Source organism: Mobula hypostoma, chromosome 9, assembly GCF_963921235.1.
Source record: "Mobula hypostoma chromosome 9, sMobHyp1.1, whole genome shotgun sequence".
NCBI classification, from domain to species: Eukaryota; Metazoa; Chordata; class Chondrichthyes; order Myliobatiformes; family Myliobatidae; genus Mobula; species Mobula hypostoma.
In genome coordinates this window covers 84,283,023-84,303,220 of record NC_086105.1, presented here as the reverse complement: position 1 = coordinate 84,303,220, position 20,198 = coordinate 84,283,023, and the positions used below count along the sequence as shown (strand labels likewise).

The 20,198-nt window shown below is 44.1% G+C and overlaps 1 protein-coding gene across 3 annotated transcripts in view; it reads left to right on the top strand.

The window, feature by feature from the left end:
- The first annotated feature begins 2,766 nt into the window (after positions 1-2,766).
- The window catches only part of LOC134351825 (voltage-dependent calcium channel gamma-3 subunit-like), an 88,114-nt gene continuing 70,682 nt past the window's right edge, over positions 2,767-20,198 (top strand). For 2 of the 3 annotated variants that reach the window (XM_063058563.1, XM_063058564.1), the window contains exon 1: positions 2,780-3,097. In XM_063058563.1, the coding sequence (XP_062914633.1) occupies positions 2,884-3,097 (214 nt within the window). In that variant the 5' untranslated portion in view covers positions 2,780-2,883. Of the gene's footprint in view, positions 3,098-20,198 lie in introns of all 3 variants that reach the window. The other variant, XM_063058565.1, reaches the window with a different exon arrangement.

Below are 20,198 nucleotides of genomic sequence, written 5' to 3'. Positions count from 1 at the left end.
CTCTCCTATTTTCATTCTTAAGCTCCTTCCTACTAGCCTTATAATCTTCTAGGTCTGTATCATTACCTAGTTTTTTGAACCTTTCATAAGCTTTTCTTTTCTTCTTGACTAGATTTTCAACAACCTTTGTACAGCACAGTTCCTGTACCCTACCATTCTTTCCCTGCCTCATTGGAACATACCTACTCAAAACCCCATGCAAATATCCCATGAACATTTGCCACATTTCTGCCGTACATTTCCCTGAGAACATCTGTTCCCAATATATGCTTCCAAGGTCCTGCCTGATAGCTTCATATTTCCCCTTACTCCAACTAAACGCTTTCCTAACTTGTCTGTTCCTATTTCTCTCCAATGCTATGGTAAAGGTTAGAATTGTGATCGCTATCTCCAAAATGTTCTCCTACTGAGAGACCTGACACCTGACCAGGTTCATTTCCCAGTACCAGATCAAGTACAGCCTCTCCTCTTGTAGACTTATCTACATATTGTGTCAGGAAACCTTCCTGAACATACCTAACAACCTCCACCCCATCTAAACCATCTAAGTGGTTATTATTGAAGCTATATGCCTGTGATTTATGTTTTTCTGTGAGTGGTTATTATTGATACTATGTGCCTGTAATTTATGTTTTTCTGTGAATGTTTATTATCAATGCTTTTTACTATAATTTATGTTTTTTTATGTTTATTATTCATGCCATGTGCCTGGGATTTATATTTTTCTGAATGCTTATTATTGATGCTATGTGCCTGTGATTTTTTTTCATGCGAATGTTTATTATTGATGCTATGTGCCTGTGATTTATGTTTTTCTGTGAATGTTTATTATTGATGTTATGTGCCTGTGATTAATGTTTTTCATGTGAATGTTTATTATTGATGTTCTGTGCCTGTGATTTTTTTTCATGTGAATATTTATTATTGATGCTATATGCCCGTGATTTGTGTTTTTCTGTGAATGGTTATTATTGAAGCTATGTGCCTGTGATTTGTGTTTTTCTGTGAATGGTTATTATTGATGCCATGTGCTTGTGATTTATGTTTTTCTGTAAATGGTTATTATTGATGCCATGTGCTTGTGGTTCTGATGTAAGTTTTACATTTCACCTGTACAAACATGTCCTTGTGCACAAGACAACAGACTTGACATTGATTTTGCCTCTGATTACCATGTACTGTCCTTTCTCAGTGTGTGAATCAACAGTTCTATGTTGGACAAATTAGGAATACCACATACCTGTCTCAATGTCTAGCACACAATGACCCACAGGACAGATGTAGGGCACAACTGCCTTTCTATGTCTAATTCAGGTGGTGACAGATACATCTACATGACATTTGCTTGTTGAAAATGTTACAATGCCATCTTAAAATTTCAGGGTTAATCATATAGAGCACTTTCACATAACACAGAAAGAGGCAATTGCTAAGAAGCGTGCGTTTGAGAGGACTTGGATTGTCTAGCAGAAAGACAGGGATTGATCGGGAGCAGGCTATCTGAAATTGCACACTTCCCAGGCAGAATCAAATGACTGTAATTGGGAGCTCAGGATGTCCGGGATCCTTGCTTCCTCCTCCTTTTGGTCGCGGGATTGTATGTATTATGTTGCTGAAGCGAGGCTCTCAAGATGTCCTCATTGCAACTCATTTCCAATATTAAACCTGTTGAAAATTTAGTGTTTTTCAACAGCAAAGGTCTTCATGAAAATGTTCCCTTCAAACCCTTTTTAACCTTGAAGCCACTCATGTGAAAATTAGAGAAAATGAGTATACTATGCTGTGTCATAACTGTACCTCCAAACTGTGACAGAATTTATCATTATCATTACTTTGTGCCATGTTGATGATGCAGGTGATTGTGGTCTTTCCATGACCATGATTGTTCTTGGCAAATTCTACAGAAGTGTTTTGCCATTGCTATCTTCTGGGCAGTGTCTTTACATGATGGGTGATCCCAGCCATTACTAAACTCTTCAGAGATTGTCTGCTTGGCGTCAGTGATCACATAACCAGGCCATGATATGCACTAGCTGCTCATACGACCATCCACTTGCCCCCATGGCTGCATGTGACCCTGATCAGGGAGCTAAGCAGGTGCTACACCTTGCCCAACGGTGACCTGCAGGCTAGCAGAAGGAAGGAGCAGCTTCCAGCTCCTTTGGTAGAGACCTATCTCCACCCCAACACCTGTGAGACAGAATTGGGAAATGGAATAGGTCTGATTGTTGAAAATTTACACCTTAGAAAAAGCAAGAAGCTTAATGAATGCAATTTACACAACAAGCCTGGATAAAGCAAGATCCCACAAACACCTTTAATTTTTTAAGCTCCATGTACCTGTCGAGGGGTCTCTTAAAAGTTCCTATCGTATCCGCCTCCACCACCGTCGCCGGCAGCCCATTCCACGCACTCACCACTCTCTGCGTAAAAAAACTTACACCTGACATCTCCTCTGTACCTACTTCCAAGCAACTTAAAATGTGCCCTCTCCTAATAAGGTTAGGCTGAGGAATGGGAAGGGCTGTTGGGAGTGGGCGATGGGAAGGAGGTTCGGGGATAGGAGTTACGATTGTGGTGAGTAAGTGAAGAAGGCGTTGGGAATGAGCGATGGGGAGGGGCTTGAGATTAGATAGGGTTTGGGGGCGAGAGGTTTGGGGAGGGTAAGGGACCTCCTTCCCGCTTCTCTGAGCCCTCGCTGGCCGAGAGCGGGAGTCACGTTACGGGGCGGGACGAAAATGGAACCACACCCCCCCCACCCCACCCCACCCCACCACACCACACACACACACCGTCTTCCTTCCTCTGTCCATCCCAACGGCGCCAAGGTTTGGGCTCAGGCTGTCATTACTCGGGTGGGCTGGGCCGGTGTCCCGTTCCGAGATGGGGGGCGGCTGCGAGCGGGGACTGCAGATGCTACTGACCACGGCGGGGGCGTTCGCCGCCTTCACCCTGATGACAATCGCCGTGGGCACTGACTACTGGCTGTACTCCCGGGGCGTGTGTCGTAGCAAGGGCGGCGGTGACAACGACACGGTCCGCAAGAACGAGGAGGTGATGACCCACTCCGGCCTCTGGAGGACCTGCTGCTTGGAAGGTAGGTGGCGGATTGAAGAACCCGAGACCTCCCTCCCCGAACCCACTTCATCTTTCTCCCGGGATCCTGAGACCACTCTCCCTGGGGCTCCCTCCCCATCCACCCCTCCCCGAATCCCTACCCTTAGTAACATTCCGCCACTTGCCGGGTGCTGGTCCCGGTCTCGGTTCTTAGAATTGATACGGGCGTGGGTCCAAGGGTGAAGTGGGGATAGAGGGAAGGGCAGCCCCGCACTTTCCGTGTCGGGATCGGTTCGTCGGAACTTGAACTTCAAAATGTAGTTGTTTGTATAAAAAGGGTAACGGGAGATAAATCTTGAAACAAGGTAATTCTACCGAAGTGACAGGGTTTACAGTCCCTAACCAGAGTTATCCGAGTTATAATGCGGTAACTACCCCAGGAGCGAAATAAACTGCCACATGTAACACGAGAAATGCTAGGCTGCCAGTGTAAAGCAACCCCAGCTCGCGTTAAAACACAGCTGACAGTCGCTGTGAGCGGCATCGACTCGGGAAATACTCCCCAGCTGTAGGATAACCCGTGCTCTTTGACACAAGTCTCTGATTCTTTTGACCTATTCGGCTGAAAAGTACATTAAACAAGGGTTTTCTCAGAGTCAAATCAGAACACCACAGCGTGATAAACAGGTTTTAACCATTAGACCTGAATATCCCAACAGAGGAGGATGGCTGAGGCTCACCATGGGGTCAAGGTGAAAGCAACATTTTCCTACATGAACCTATTTCCCTTCACGTGCTCAATATCCACAGTAAATCCCCCGGGTTACGACAGCGATCCTGAGATGATCGTGCTGCCACTCTTTTCTTTCTTGGTTTCATGGCTATCTGGAGAATAGGAATTTCAGAATTGTATACTTTGATAATTAATGAACCTTAGGAACTGTTGGAACAAATGTGTGTGGAGAGGATCACAGAAATAGCTGTGACTGAGAGCAAGCAGAGGCTTGGTCTCCATTAGTCCAGTGTGTCCATAACCCATGTCTTGATGTATTCAGAACCTGAGTCTTCATTCTCACTTTGAGATAGAATTTCCTAAGATTCACTACCAGTTGGAAATAGAAATTTCTTTTCATGAGCAATCTCTGAATTTGGGGAAGTGCCCCATTGTTCTAGGCAGCCCAGTCACAGGAAGCATCATCTTTGCCTCAACTCCCATAGATGTTATCAGCTGTCATTCATCTGAGTTACAGGAAAGGATAGATTCTTCATTGTAATGTGACTAAACAGAAGAGACCCAAACCAATTGTTGTCAGTGAGTTGAATGTTTAAAAGACTTCCAGATTAGGGAAATTCTTTTTTCGGTCTGTGCTGTCATTAAATTAATCACTTTGCAATGTATGACTTGTACCAGCAGTGGGAAGGATTCACTTGGTTAAAAGGAAAGTAACTATATTAAAAAATCAAAAAGATGCAGGTGCTGGGAATGTAAAATCAAACACAATGTTGGAATTACCCGGGGGAAGAGGCCACATCTGTGCAGAGAGAAATGTAATTTATGTTTTAGTTCATATAGAACTGAGGAAGTTAGAGAAAAAGACATTTTGTGGTGCAGAGAGGGAAAGGGTGAAGAGAATGAATGTAACAAAGAGTGAATGGCAGAATTTGGTTGGGAGAGAGACACAAGAGACTGGAGATGCTGCAATCTGGAGTTTTGACCTAGAACATCAGCCATTGCTCTGCCTCCACAGATGCTGCTAGATCTGCTGAAAACCTCCAGCAGTTTGTTTTTCTGTTAATTGCAGCTGATCTGTCTGGGGGAGATGGAAATAGAAGGAGATAAAGAAGAGGATTATCATAGAGTTTACAGCAAACAATTTGGCCCAACTGGTTCATGCCCACCCAGTCTAGTCCCATTGGCCAGTGTTTGGCTTATAACGTAACTTTTATACAATCCATGTCACTGTCCAAACACCCTTTACAAATTGTTATTGTATCTGTTTCAACCACTTCCACTGGCAGCTCATTCCACATAAATACCACCCTTTGTTGTCTCTCAAGTTGCCCTCTAGCCTTAAATCTGTGCTCCCTTGTTCTTGAGAGGCTGTAAAACATTACTGGAATTGAGAGATTCAAAATACTAGTTACTGGAAGTATGAAAAAATAGAAAATGCTGGAAATACTGTGGATCATCAGCACTAGTACAGTGGGAAAACAGTTAATATTACAAGTTAACCTGTCGATGCAACTGGATTTTTTGATGCAGACTAGAAAAATTGGTGATGTGAATTGATCTCATGCCTGGGGATGTAAGGTGCGACGTCAGAAAAGCCTTTGTCAGTAATTTCAGTATTGTAGTAACTTTCTATCAGTTTCCATGGAAAGAATGGCCTTAGGTAAATAAGGCAGTGTTGCCTTGATTACTGAAAGCATTTAGCAGTCATCCGTGTTCTGCAATAAACATATCGCAATGTGTTTCACAGCAATTAATTGTTGCAAGGTAGAAATTGAGGGAACAGATGTAAAAAATGCTGAAATATTTCACATAACCAGAGTAAGGTAACAGGGCAGGTGGGGTGGCACCTCCTCTGTCCCAATCCCTGCTCTATTACCACAGTAATGTGTGACTTCGTCCCATTTTGAAAGCACTAACTCTGCTCCTTCTCACATGATACTCCTGCTCCTAACTAGTGCCCGAGTAAAAATGTTTCTCAGCGTGTATCTTTCAGTCAGTGTTTTAAACCTGTGTCCCTTGGTCTGCAAATAGGAGAAACCTCCTTTTGTATACCTTGTCCAAACAGCCATCACTTTGTCATCATTCTTTGCTCTGAGGAGAATGACTACTGCCATCTAACCATTATACTGATCCCTTGTCCAATAAATCAGGGTAGGACTTGCACAGAGAACAGTAATGATGAAGTTTTAAGGGAATTGGGATAGTAAGGGGTTAATGATTTTGGCAAAAATATACTCTGTCAGCGTGACTGAGTAATGTCTGCCTGGCAGAATTATCTGGTAAACTACTTCTCTGTTTTAATCAAGGACGGAACTATCTGATTCTGTAAAGTAACAGATGTGTGTGTGTGTCTGATTAAAAACTCCAAGGCTGACTACTCCTTTGTCTGACCCTCTATACCTTGTAGTTTCACAATCTTGTACTAAAAACTGGAAAATAACTCCATATATAGATAACGATGGCCTCTTTGAACTGTATAAATGTTGCTGTATGTAACCTGTTGATAGAGGTCTGATACGAGCCCCCAGAGGGAGAGGAACTCTGTCCCCCTGTTGTGCGGCTCCGCATCTCTTGCTGGCTGAGTTTGAACAAATAAACTGGTGAAAAGGATATTGGTTCAGCAAATTTAAGTGCCGTGACTTGGATCCCAACATAGGGAAAGTCCCTATGAGCTGAATAAGTGACGGGGGATTCCGGGTGAGTGTAAACAGGCGGTAGGGCGCCCCGTGGCGTTTTACCTCTGACCGTCCCTTCCACTCATTCAAAACTCCTGCCCCTTGCCCCAAGGAACCTGTACCTTGACGGGATCCAACAAACCACCAGGACCAGGAGAATAAGGTAAGCAGTTGTTTTTGTGAGTATTAAAGTCTGCGGGTGTTGAAGAATTGGGCAGCGGATCAGTGGCAGTGATCTATTACATTTTCTTTTGGGTTGGTCGTGGCGATTGGGCAGTGGGTTAGTGGCAGTAACCTATTACATTTTGGGGCTGGTGGCAGCAACCCAGTAATTAGTTAAGGGGATAACCGACCTGGTCTATTCGCAGTGGCCTGGTAAATTGAAGTAACTAATTGGGTGACAGGCGGTTGACCCGGTAAATTGACCAGCACCGGACGGGACAGGCGTTAGGTACAGAGGGGAAAGGGGCTCACCTGCAGTCTATGTGTGAACAAATACCAGATAAGGAAAAGGATCTCCGGATGTTAAGTGCAGCACTGACAAAGAAACTGGGAAATGGTGTGTGGCCACCAGGGGGAACTTGGGATATAACCTCTTGTGAACAAGCAATAAATTTAATTTGGAAAAAGAATTGTGGTAAAGGGTGGAAATTATTGACTAAAGAATGGAAACAGAAAGCTGATACCAAATGGAATAGTACTTTACTAGCCATTTGGAGGAACAATGCATGTGATAAAGGGGTAGAGGTATGTACAGGTGATGGCACTCCCAAGAGTTGGGAAATGTTGAAGGCAGAGTCTGAATGGGTAGATGGGAGAAGAAAAAGAGAACGAGAAAGACAAAGAAAACAGGCAAAGGCAGATATGCACAGACAGGAAGGTTTAGATTGGCAGTGCTGTGCGTGAGATCCAGGGCCAGTACGGGATCCCGAACGTATGTCTGGCATACCGACCCTGTTTGAGGACAGTGACCACAATGAGGATTGAGCACTCACTGTATCCTCCACCTTACCAGGGGCCAAGTGCACCCAGTGCTCCCGAACCCCAATCCTCCCAGTACTCAGATACGGTAGCCACTTGGGTAAAACAGGGAAGGGTATGCTCTCTATACCCTGAGATCCAGGAGGGGAATACCGAGGATTATTCAGAGACAGGGAGGGAAGAATCCAATAAAATCCCAGAGTTAATGGCTCCACAAAGACAATTGCCCACCCAAATGCTGCCCAGTCCATGAGCAGCGGAGGAGGGACAGCCCTCAGTAATTCCTGTGTATGCACCCCGGAAGCCTCAAGAAATGATAATGATCATGAATTAGGCCCCAGATAGAAAGGAAAAACCAGCACAGTTTGTTCAGTATGTCCGCTGTCGTCGTCTTCTTCTCTTCGGCTATCCCTCGATTTTCGATGTTGACTGAAGCCTGGGCAAAGTTGTATAGAAGACCAGCAGTTGCTCATGCTGCAAGTCTCCCCTCTCCACGCCACTGATGTTGTCCAAGGGAAGGGCACTAGGACCCATACAGCTTGGCACCGGTGTCATCGCAGAGCAATGTGTGGTTAAGTGCCTTGCTCAAGGGCACAACACACTGCCTCAGCTAAGGCTCGAACTAATGACCTTCAGATCACTAGACAGATGCCTTAACCACTTGGCCACAGTACTATACAAATGTATAATGCGACCCTGCAAGATTTATTGGGTCTCTGCTGCATGATTCTCTCAGCTGATGAGGGGCAGAAATGGAAGGCAGAATTAAGATGCCAAACCTATCAGGAGTTACAGGCGGGAATCCATAATAAGAATGAACAGACAGATCGGATTAGTCAAGCCTTGGAGAGGGCTGTCCAACAACCTGTAAATATCACTAAAATACTTGAATGCAAACCTAAGCCTGGGAAATCGGGGACCAGACTATCGGGAGAGATTTGTGGCCTACAATGGCACTTTTGCAGGAGACCAAGCCTCTAATAATGGGAATCTGTTCCTCCAGTTTAAGGCCTTACTGCTCCAATGCTTACCAACTAAGTTAGCCAACATGATTAAAACAAATAACATGGATTAGCCTGACAATGACTGAAATCGAATGTGACGAACTTTGACATATTATTGGGACCCGGCTTTCGAATCCCGATCAACCCTGAAGGGAACTAATATTAAAGGTGAATATGTGTATGTTCAGCGGGAAGAAGGACGCTAGTGGGCTATATCTGGGGATCAGAACTAGGAACAAAAACCTACCAAGGGACAGGTGGGGACAACAACTGCATTCTCTGCCCACAACCTGTTGAGAAATTGACAAGCCAGGATGCTCCTTGCTGTGAGTACCACCCCTCAGGAAGAGCCAAATGTAATATTGCAAGTTGCTGGAATTCCAATTCCATTTATGATTGATATGGGGGCACAACCCATAGTATCGGAACAGGGATTCCAGCTATCAGATGCTACAATCACTCTGACTGGGTTCAAAGGCACGGAACGTACGTATTCATGTACCCAACCACTGCAGGTGGAATTCCAGGGGAACCAGTGTGAGGTTTCACTTACAGCCACTACCAGTCTGTGGTGTAATCTAGCAGTGAGAGAATTGCTCTGTCCATTGGAAGTCAAGATTCTATGCACAGACAAGGGTATCATCCTAGGACTAGTAAACAACTAACAGCTTCCCCAGTTACCGACCCCCTCAGTGGTGGGCACTTAATCTGGACTCCACTTCGTTTGAACCCCCTCTGACAGAGGCAGACCCTCATGTGACTCTGTGCTATGATCCTACGGGATGATAACTGAGGAAAGCCAATATTATGCACCCTTCGAGGGACAGAAGTTCCCAGTCACGGTGATTAGAGAGGTTAAAGGAAAAGAGGGCAGTGCATTACTGGCCGAAGTTCTGGATTCCCTTTGGCAACAGACAGGACTGGTGGTTCCCCATATTACCGTTAGGGTTGGCCCTGGGTTCAAGTCAAAGAGCCTAGGATTCCTTGCCTACGCCCTAACGAAACAAGCCTCCAGCACTGAGGGAAACTGGCAAGACTTGGCCGTGGGCCAACTCCGATACTGGAAGGAGTCTGAGGTGAAGATGGGACATCTGGTAAGACATTCTTTTAACCCAACCCAAGACGTTGTACTCCATCTCTGGGCAATTTCAGGCCATGATGTCGGCCGCACCAACTGCCCCCCTGTCCGGTTCACCGTGAAAGAAGGACAGACTCTCCCATCCCTTCCGCAATACCTCCTCAAGCCCGAGGCAACATTTTATGAGGATGGAAGCTCTTTTGTAGATCCAGCAAGGATACGATGTTCTGGCTATGTGTTAGTGACAGACAGTGAAGTAATTGAGCAGACCTCTTTTGAAACAGCTGTCTCTGCCCAGAAGGCTGAGCTGTTTGCTCTGACTCGTGCCTGTATCCTAGCAACAGACTAAAGTGCAAACGTTTACACAGACTCTCATTATGCACTGACTACGGGCCTCTCTGGGAACTTTGGGGATTCCTGACTTCCTCTGGCCACCCCATTAGTAATGCTACCTTTGTAAACAACTTACTCACAGCTCTACGAGGGGTGATTGATAAGTTCGTGGTCTAAGGTAGAAGAAGTCAATTTTAGAAAACCCAGCACATTTATTTTTCAACATAGTCTCCTCCTACATTTACACACTTAGTCCAGCGGTCGTGGAGCATACAGATCTTGGACCTCCAGAAAGTGTCCACAGCAGGGGTGATTGATAGGCTTGTGGCCTATGATAGAAGGAGTTCAACTCTTTGAGTGATTATGCAGAAAGTTTGAAGTTAATAACTCATCAGGGGTGATTGATAAGTTTGTGGCCTAAGATAGAAGGAGATGAGTTATTATTTTGGGACTAGTGATGCAGGGGGATGGCCCTGGCCCTTTAACATATTCGGGGACTTCCGGGGGGTGTTTCTACATTTTGGAAGTCTGATTGTATTAATTTTATTCATTGTCTGTATCTTACAGTGCCTTTGGCTATGTTTTATGTCATGCCGTGAAAGTAATAGTCTGTTATAACATGTTATCATAAAATGGGAATGATGAAGTTTTAAGGGAATTGGGATAGTAAGGGGTTAACGATTTCTGCAAAAATGTACTCTGTCAGCATGACTTAGTAACGTCTGCCTGGCAGAATTATCTGGTAAACTACTTCTCTGTTTTAATCAAGGTCGGAACTGTCTGATTCTGTAAAGTAACAGATGTGTGTGTGTGTGTGTGTGTGTGTGTGTGTGTGTGTCTGATTTAAAAACTCCAAGGCTGACTACTCCTTTCTCTGACCCTCTGTACCTTGTAGTTTGACAATCTTGTACTAAGAACCGGAAAACAACTCCATATATGGATAATGATGGTCTCTTTGAACTGTATAAATGTTGCTGTATGTAACCTGCTGATAGAGGTCCGATATGAGCCCCCAGAGGGAGAGAAACTCTGTCCCCCTGTTGTGCGGCTCCACATCTCTTGCTGGCTGAGTTTGAACAAATAAACTGGTGAAAAGGATAACATGAAGAACTGTTTGTGTTGTGGTTATTGGTCCGGCGAATTTAGGTTTACAGTAGGGAACAGGGGGATCCGGGAATACAGATCCATAATTCCTTGAATGTGGTGGCATAGGTAGAGAGCTTTTGGCATATTGGCTTTCATAAATAAAAGTACTGAGTACAGCAGTTGAGATATTACACTGACTTTGTCAAGGCCTAATTTGGAATATTGTGTGCCATTCTGGTCACCTACCATCAGGAAAAATATCAATAAGATTGAAAGAGTGCAGAGAAAAGTATGTTGCTGGGACTTGAGGACCTGAGTTATAGGGAAAGGTTGAATAGCTTAGAAGTTTGGCAGGGTACATAGATAGGAGGAGTATGAAGGGCTGTGGCCAAGGTTGGGTCAATGTGACGGGGCAGAATAACAGTTTGACACGGACCAGATGGGCTGAAGGGCTTGTTTCTGTGCTGTAGTGCTCTATGACTCTCTGCCTCTGTGATTTTAAATTGTGTTTCATTCATTGTCATAGAACATGGAAGCGGGTCCTTTGGCCCAACTCATCCATCCTTCCTGAGCTAGTTCCACTTAGCTGCATTTGGCCAGTGTCCACCAAAACGTTCCTATCCATATATCGAGCCAAGTACATTTTAAATGTTGCAATTGTACCACTCTAGCACTTCCTCTGGCAACTCATTCCATATACCCACCACCCCCTGTTGCTCCTCAGGTTCTATTTCAGTCTTTCCCCTCTCACCTTAAATCTGTGCCCTCCAGTCTCTGACTCCCCTATCTCTGCGATCTATCTATATCACTCAGGGAAAGGGTCAGCACGAGGTCTATATCACCTCTCTTGACAGGCATTTTAGTTTGAGCTCACATTCTCTCTAACTTAATTTTGTTAATATAATTGAGAACATACTGTGCCCGATGCTCTGTCAGACAACACATTGTAATGTTAACCACTCAGTGGGTGAAATAGCTTTTCTTATACCGACTTTAATCATATTCCCTGACTATTAACTCCCCAACAACTGAAACAATTTTCTTTAAGTTTAAATAACTGAAAACTTTTACAAAAAAGTCAAATTCTGAAGATACTGGAAGACAGACAATGCTGAAGTAGCAAAGCACAATGGAGCATCAATGGAGAGAAACAGGATGAGAGAGAATCCAAGGAATAGTCTTTGACTTGAAATATTAATTGTGTTTCTCTCTCTATAGATGATGCTTCACCTGCTGAATATCTCAGGTTCTGCTTTTATTTCAGAATTTAAATGTCTTCATCAAGACATCTTTTCTTAACCTAGAGAATCCCAGCTTCTCCATTTTAACCATGGAGTCTCTCACCAAGGAAGTCCATTTCAACCATGGAGTCCTGTAAGTGTCATCTGTATCCCCTTTAAAGCTGAGTGCAGTGCTTGAAATTGGACATGGTCTTCAAAACGAGGCTAAGCCTTTGTTAAAATAGATTTCCTCGTGTTTGCGTTTTAGTATTACTTTCCGGTTAGTTGTTGACTGAAGAATAGCTGTGAACACTGTGCAAAACATTTCTGTAAATGGAATCTTCTGTATCCATCAGAGAGCATCTGAGCCTTAACTGAATATCTCAGCAGACAGGCAACAATACCACTGAGATTCTCCATTCTGCACCCTCTGGGACCGAGTAAAGATTGCCACTGAAGAGTTGTTAACCTTCAGTGCTGCAAACTCAGATCTGAGAAGAGGGGATAGTTATCCTGTGTAGTTCCCTTCTTTATCCAGGCTGGACAGGAGAGGTCAAGAAGCTTCTTTCATGCTGTAAACTTTATGACCCCCTTCATGCCACCTGTTCCAGGGTTTGTGTGAATGAGTGTTTCTGCAAAAGGGACAAATTCATTTAAGATGCATGTTGCAGTTACTCCTCGCTCTTTCCTAATGTCACTTGCTTGTCATAGACAAGAGAAAATCTGCAGATGCTGGAAATCCAAGCAATACACGCAAAATGTTGGAGGAACTCAGCAGGACAAGCAGCATCTAAGGAAAAGAGTACACTTAACATTTCAGGCCGAGACCCTTCAGCAGGACTGCTTATTCCCACGTCTACTAGAGTGACAATGTTTATCTGCTGGTAGAGCATTTCAGATAGTTGGAAAAGGCTATGAAATGACCTTATACTGAGCTTTCACTATTGCGACAGGTACAAAATGGGCAGCAGTGTTCCGATCACCACCCCTGCTACAGCTGCTCATTGTCTTATTCCATTTCATCAAAGTAGTTACTACCAGCCCAGAGCAGTCCTGTTGCAGGATCTTGGTATACTAGGAGGGCCAAGATGGCCTGTTTCTGTGCTGTAATTGTTAATTGTTATATGGTGTGAAATGTCAACTGTTCTCTTTTCCATAGATGCTGCCTAACCTGCTGAGTTCTTCCAGCATTTTGTATGTGTTACTTGCCATAGGCTAGTTTTTTGAAGAGATTTCACTAGTGTTCCAAAGGCAGATTGTTATGTCCTATGGGGCGGAGGGGGGACTGGATTCCAGGCGTGGCTTTGGGTATCAATTTAAACTACCTTCTGAACCCAGCCACCAATTGTCCCAAACACCTCTGAGTTGGACTGAACAAATGGGTGCTTTCTGTGGAATGAAACTGAGGCAGTTGATCCAAGAGAATTTAGATGTATTTTCTTGTTGAGTTTTGGTCTGTTCCCAGCTCCCAATATATTGCCTGCCCTTGTACTAATGCTACTCCGGGCTGGTGAGACAATGAGCAGCTGTAGCAGAGGTGGTGATCGGAACACTGCTGCCCATTTTGTACCTGTTGCCATAGTGAAAGCTCAGTATGAGGTCATTTTACAGCCTTTTCCAACTATCTGAAATGCTCTACCAACAGATAAACAGGCATTACTAAACCTCTCACAAGAGAACAACAGCTTGGGTCTCCTTGACTTACAGTTGTCATTGGAAAAGACTCAGTATCTCTGTTCACTTAAAAGCCCTTTGCCTTTGGAAAAGAACACAATGTTACAAACAATATTTGTAAAGGTTTGGCAAAATGTGTAGCCTTTGAGCACCCTGCCTCCCAAGGTCCACATGATACCTTTATTACAGATATTATCAATATTAAACAAAGCTTGGGTTTCCCAGGAGCTCAGAGTGAACACGGGGAAGCCATTGGTTCAGTGTCTATGCTTCAATTCAGTCATGGAGACCGACAACCATATGGGGATCTATGTGTCCATAAGGACATGTAGACCATCACCAACCTCTCCCTTATTCCCACGCCTACTTCAGTGATTTAAAAAACCCCCACACAACATAGTCAAAAAAACCCATACAACAGAGTCAGTCAAAAAACCCCACAACACAGACAGTCAAAAAAACCCACACAACAAAGACAGTTTAAAAAAACCTACACAACAAAGACAGTTTTAAAAAAACCCACAACACAGTCAGTCAAAAAACCCCACATAAGATAGTTAAAAATACTCCACACAACATAGACAGTCAAAAATACCCCACACAACATAGACAGTCAAACAAAGATGGAGTTCCATCCAGATAAGTGTGAGGTAGTTCATTTTGGTAGGTCAAATATGATAGAATATAGTATTAATAGTAAGACTCTTGGCAGTGTGGAGTATCAGAGGGATTTTGGGTCTTGAGTCCACAGGACATTCAAAGCTGCTGCACAGGTTGACTCTGTGGTTAAGAAAGTATACGGTGCATTGGCTTTCATCAATCATGGGATTGAATTTAGGAGCCGAGAGGTAATGTTTCAGCTATATAGGACTCTTGTCAGACCCCACCTGTAGTACTGTGCTCAGTTCTGGTTGCCTCACTACAAGAAGGATGTGGAAACCATAGAGAGGGTGCAGAGGAGATTTATAAGGATGTTGCCTGGATTGAAGAGCATGCCTTATGAGAATAAGTTGAGTGAACTCGGCCTTTTTTCCTTGTAGCGATGGAGGATGAGAGTTGACCTGATAGAGGTATATAAGATGATGAGGGGCATTGATTGTGTGGATAATCAGAGGCTTTTTTTCTAGGGCTGAAATGGCTAGCATAAGAGGGCACAGTGTTAAGGTGCTTGGAAGTAGGTGTAGAGGTGTTGTCAGGGTTAAGCTTTTTACGCAGAGAGTGGTGAGTGCGTGGAATGGGCTGCTAGCAACAGTGGTGGTGGCAGATATGACAGGGTCTTTTAAGAGACTCCTGGACAGGTATATGGAGCTCAGAAAAATGGAGGCCTATGGGTAACCCTAGGTAATTCCTCAGGTAAGGACATGTTCAGCACAGATTTGTGGACCGAAGGGCCTGTATTGTGCTGTAGGTTTTCTATATTTCTATGTAACAAAGACGGTCAAAAAATCCCACACAGCACAGTCAAAGAAACCCACACAACACAGTCAAACCCTCCCCACACAAAGACAATCAAAACTACCCCCACACAACAGTCAAAAAAAAAACCACATACCATAACACACAGTTAGAAAACCCCACACAACACAGTCAAAAACCCCACACAACACAGACAGTCAAAAACCCAATGTGCAAACAAGAGACTAAATTGTGTCAGCCTTTGGCTCAACAAGCTTGGGCAAGAACAGGCGTAGGCTGGAACTCAAGTTTGAGATGGTCGAAGCATAACAAGTGCAGGCAGGATGGCAGTTCAGGAAGTGGAATGCTCCTCCTGTGAGATGTGGGATTTCAGGGTACCAAAACAGTTTCCCTGCAGGAAGTGCACCCAACTTCAGGTCCTGACTGATAAAGTCAAGGAATTGGAGATGGAGCTGGATGCACTCAGGAAAGTCAGGAGGCTAAAAACTTCATTGATGAGTCTTTTACTAAGGTGGTCACAGGCGGAGTGCAGCCTTCAGAGAGTATATGGGTGACCACCAGGAGAAGTCAGGAGTAAACAGTCAGTGCAGGGTTCCCCTATGGCCATTCCTCTCAGCAACAAACATACTGCTGGGGGGAGTGGCCTATCAAGGCACCGCAGCAGTAGCCAGCCCAGTGGCACTGACAGAGGAATCTCAGTAGTTAACCAGACTGACAGGAAATTCTGTGGCTGGGAAAGAGAAGCCAGGATGGTGTGTTGCCAGGGTCCAGGATGTCTCAGAGCGGCTGCAGAAGATTCTCTAGAGGAAGGGTGAGCATCGTGGTGCAGCCTGGTAGTAGGTAAGATCATAAGACCATAAGACAAAGGAGCAGAAGTCGTCCATTCGGCCCATCGAGTCTGCTCCACCATTTTATCATGAGCTGATCCATTCTTCCATTTAGTCCCACTCCCCCGCCTTCTCACCATAACCTTTGATGCCCTGGCTACTCAGATACCTTTCAATCTCTGCCTTAAGTACACCCAAAGACTTGGCCTCCACTGCTGCCTGTGGCAACAAATTCCATAGATTCACCACCCTCTGACTAAAAAAATTTCTTCGCATTTCTGTTCTGAATGGGCGCCCTTCAGTCCTTAAGTCATGCCCTCTCGTACTAGACTCCCCCATCATGGGAAACAACTTTGCCACATCCACTCCGTCCTTGCCTTTCAACATTTGAAATGTTTCTATGAGGTCTTCCCTCATTCTTCTAAACTCCAAGGAATACAGTCCAAGAGCGGACAAACGTTCCTCATATGTTAACCCTCTCATTCCCGGAATTATTCTAGTGAATCTTCTCTGTACCCTCTCCGACATCAGCACATCCTTTCTTAAATAAGGAGACCAAAACTGCCCACACTACTCCAAGTGAGGTCTCACCAGCGCCTTATAGAGCCTCAACATCACATCTCTGCTCCTATACTCTATTCCTCTAGAAACGAATGCCAACATTGCATTCGCCTTCTTCACCACCGACTCAACCTAGAGGTTAACCTTAAGGGTATCATGTACGAGGACTCCCAAGTCCCATTGCATGTCAGAACTTTGAATTCTGTCCCCATTTAAATAATAGTCTGCCCGTTTATTTCTTCTGCCAAAGTGCATAACCATACACTTTCCAACATTGTATTTCATTTGCCACTTCTTTGCCCATTCTTCCAAGCTATCCAAGTCTCTCTGCAGACTCTCCATTTCCTCAGCACTACCGGCCGCTCCACCTATCTTCATATCGTCAGTAAACTTAGCCACAAAGCCATCTATTCCATAATCCAAATTGTTGATGTACAATGTAAAAAGAAGCGGCCCCAACACGGACCCCTGTGGAACACCACTGGTAACCGGCAGCCAACCAGAATAGGATCCCTTATTCCCACTCTCTGTTTTTTGCCAATCAGCCAACGCTCTATCCACGTATGTAACTTTCCTGTAATTCCATGGGCTCTTATCTTGTTAAGTAGCCTCATGTGTGGTACCTTGTCAAAGGCCTTCTGAAAATCCAAATATACAACATCCACTGCATCTCCCTTGTCTAGCCTACTTGTAATTTCCTCAAAAAATTGTAATAGGTTTGTCAGGCAGGATTTTCCTTTAAGGAATCCAAGCTGAGTTCTGCCTATCTTGTCATATGCCTCCAGGTACTCTGTAACCTCGTCCTTGACAATTGACTCCAACAACTTCCCAACCACAGATGTCAAGCTAACAGGTCTATAATTTCCTTTTTGCTTCCTTGCCCCCTTCTTAAATAGCAGAGTGACATTTGCAATCTTCCAGTCCTCCGGAACCATGCCAGAATCTATCGACTTTTGAAAGATCATAGCTAATGCCTCCGCAATCTCCACAGCTACTTCCTTCAGAACATGAGGGTGCATTTTATCTGGTCCAGGAGATTTATCTACCTTTAGACTATTCAGCTTCCTGGTAAGAGGGTGAAGAGCTCCTGCATAGTGAGTAGAAGGATTTGGGAAAAGGCTGAAGAACAGGACCTCCAAGATGGTATCTCTGGGTTACTCCAGTGCCACGTGCTGGTCAGAGCAGGAGTAGGATGATGGTACAGATGAATGAGTTGCTGAGGAACTGCTGTAGGGGTCAGAGTTTTAGATTTCTGTGTCATTGGGATCTTTTCTGAGGGAGGTATGACCTGTCCAAAAAGGACAGGTACACATGAACTTGAGGAGGGGTCAATATCCTTGTAGACAGGTTTGCTAGAGCTGTTCAGGAAGGTTTAAACTAAGTTGGCAGGAAGATGGTACTGGAATGATATGGATGAGGTTGGGCAATTGGTATAAAGTTGATGCAGTGTGTAGAGAGTCTGTGCGGATGGACAGGCAGATGATAGATCAAGTCTGTGGGATGCGGTGAAGTGGGGGCAAAATTGAAATGCAAGACCAAAGGTATATTTAAATGCACACAGTACATGGAATAAGGGCGATGATCTTGTAGTGCAATTAGAGATTGGCACATATGACGTTGTGGGCATCACTGAGATGTGGTTGAACGATCACAGTTGGGAACTTAACATCCAAGGATACACCATGTATTGAAAAGACAGACAGGTAGGCAGAGGGCTTGGACTGGCTCTGTTTGTAAAAACAAAGAGGTGACATAGGATCAGAAAATGTAGAATCCTTGTGGGTACAACTACAAGGGTAAAAAGACCCTGAACAGTAACCAAGATGTGGGATATAAATTTCAATGGGAAATAGACATGGCAAGTAAAAAGGGCAATAGTCATTGAGATTTTACTATGCAGGTAGATTGGGAAAATCAAGTTGGTACTGGATCCCAAGAGAGGGAATTCGTAGAATGCCTATGAGATGGATTATTAGAGCAGCTCGTGGTTGAGCTCACTAGTAGAAAGGCAATTCTGGACTGGGTGTTGTGTAACGAACCAGATTTGATTTGGGAGCTTGAAATAAAGTACCCTCAGGAGACTGATCGTAACATGATAGAATTCACCTGGCAGTTTGAGAGGGAAAAGATAAAGTCAGATGTATCAGTATGACAGTAGAGTAAAGGGAATTACAGAGGCATGAGAGAGGAGCTGGCTAAAATTGATTGGAAGGGGACACCAGCAAGGATGATGGCAGAGCAGTAATGGCCGGAGTTTCTGGGGCAATTTGGACAGCACAGAGACCCCACATATCCCAAAGATAAAGAAGTATTCTGAAGGGAGGATGCGGAAGGTAGATAAGTCATCAAGACCAGATGGACTATGGAACAGGGTTCTGAAGGAGGTTCTCAAGGGATCATGAGACCAATTAGTAATGATCTTTCAAGAAACAGCGGTTTCCTAATGTCACACCACTCTTAAAGAAAGAAATGAGGCAGAAGAAAGAAAATTGTAAGCTAGTGACCAGTGGTTGGGAAGATGTTGGAGTTCATTATTAAGGATGACGTTTCAGCGTACTTGGAGGCACATGATAAAATAGGCCAAAGTCAGCATGGTTTCCTTAAGGGGAAATCTTGCCTGACAAATCTGTTGGAATTCTTTGAAGAAATAATAGGCAGGATAGACAAAAGAATATTAGTTATTTTGATTTTCAGAAGATCTTTGACAAAGTGACACAAATAAGCCTGTTTAGAGCATAGAATAGTACAGCACAGTACAGGCCCTTCGGCCCACAATGTTGTGCCAACCCTTAAACCCTAACAAGGTAAGAGCCCATGGTATTACAGGAATGATACTAGGATGGATAGAAGATTGGCTGATTGGCAGGAGGCAAAGAGTGGAAGTAAAGAGGGCCTATTCTGTTTGGCTACTGGTGGGAAGTTGTGTTCCACAGGTGTCGGTATTGGGACTGGTTCTTTCCACATCATATGTCAACAATTTGGACAACAGAATTGATGGCTTTGTGGCCATGTTTGCAGATGATACAAAGGTAGGTGGAGGGGCAGATAGTGTTGAGGAAGCAGGATGTCTGCAGAAGCAGATAGTTTGCGGGAATGGGCAAAGAAATGGCAGATGGAATATCGTGTGAGGAAGTGCACTTTGGTAGAAGGAAAAAAAGCATAAACTATTTTCTAAATGGGGAGAAAAATATTAAAAATCAGAGGTGCAAAAGGTCTTGGGAATCCTTGTGCAGGATTTCCTGAAGGTTAACTTGCAGATGAATCAGTGATAAGGAAGCCAAAGGCAATGTTGCCATTCATTTCAAGAGGATGAGAATATAAGAGCAAGGATGTGATACTGAGGCTTTATAAGGCATTAGTCAGACCACACTTAAGAGTATTGTGAGCAGTTTTAGGCCCCTTATCTCAGAAAGATGTGTTGGCATTGGAGAGAGTTCAGAGGAGGTTCACTTTCAATCTTTTTTTTATTGATTTAAAGGAATAAGGGTAAATACAAACCGGAGGAGAGGTTATCTCAAATACATAATTCAATAATAATACAAACAGAGAAAGG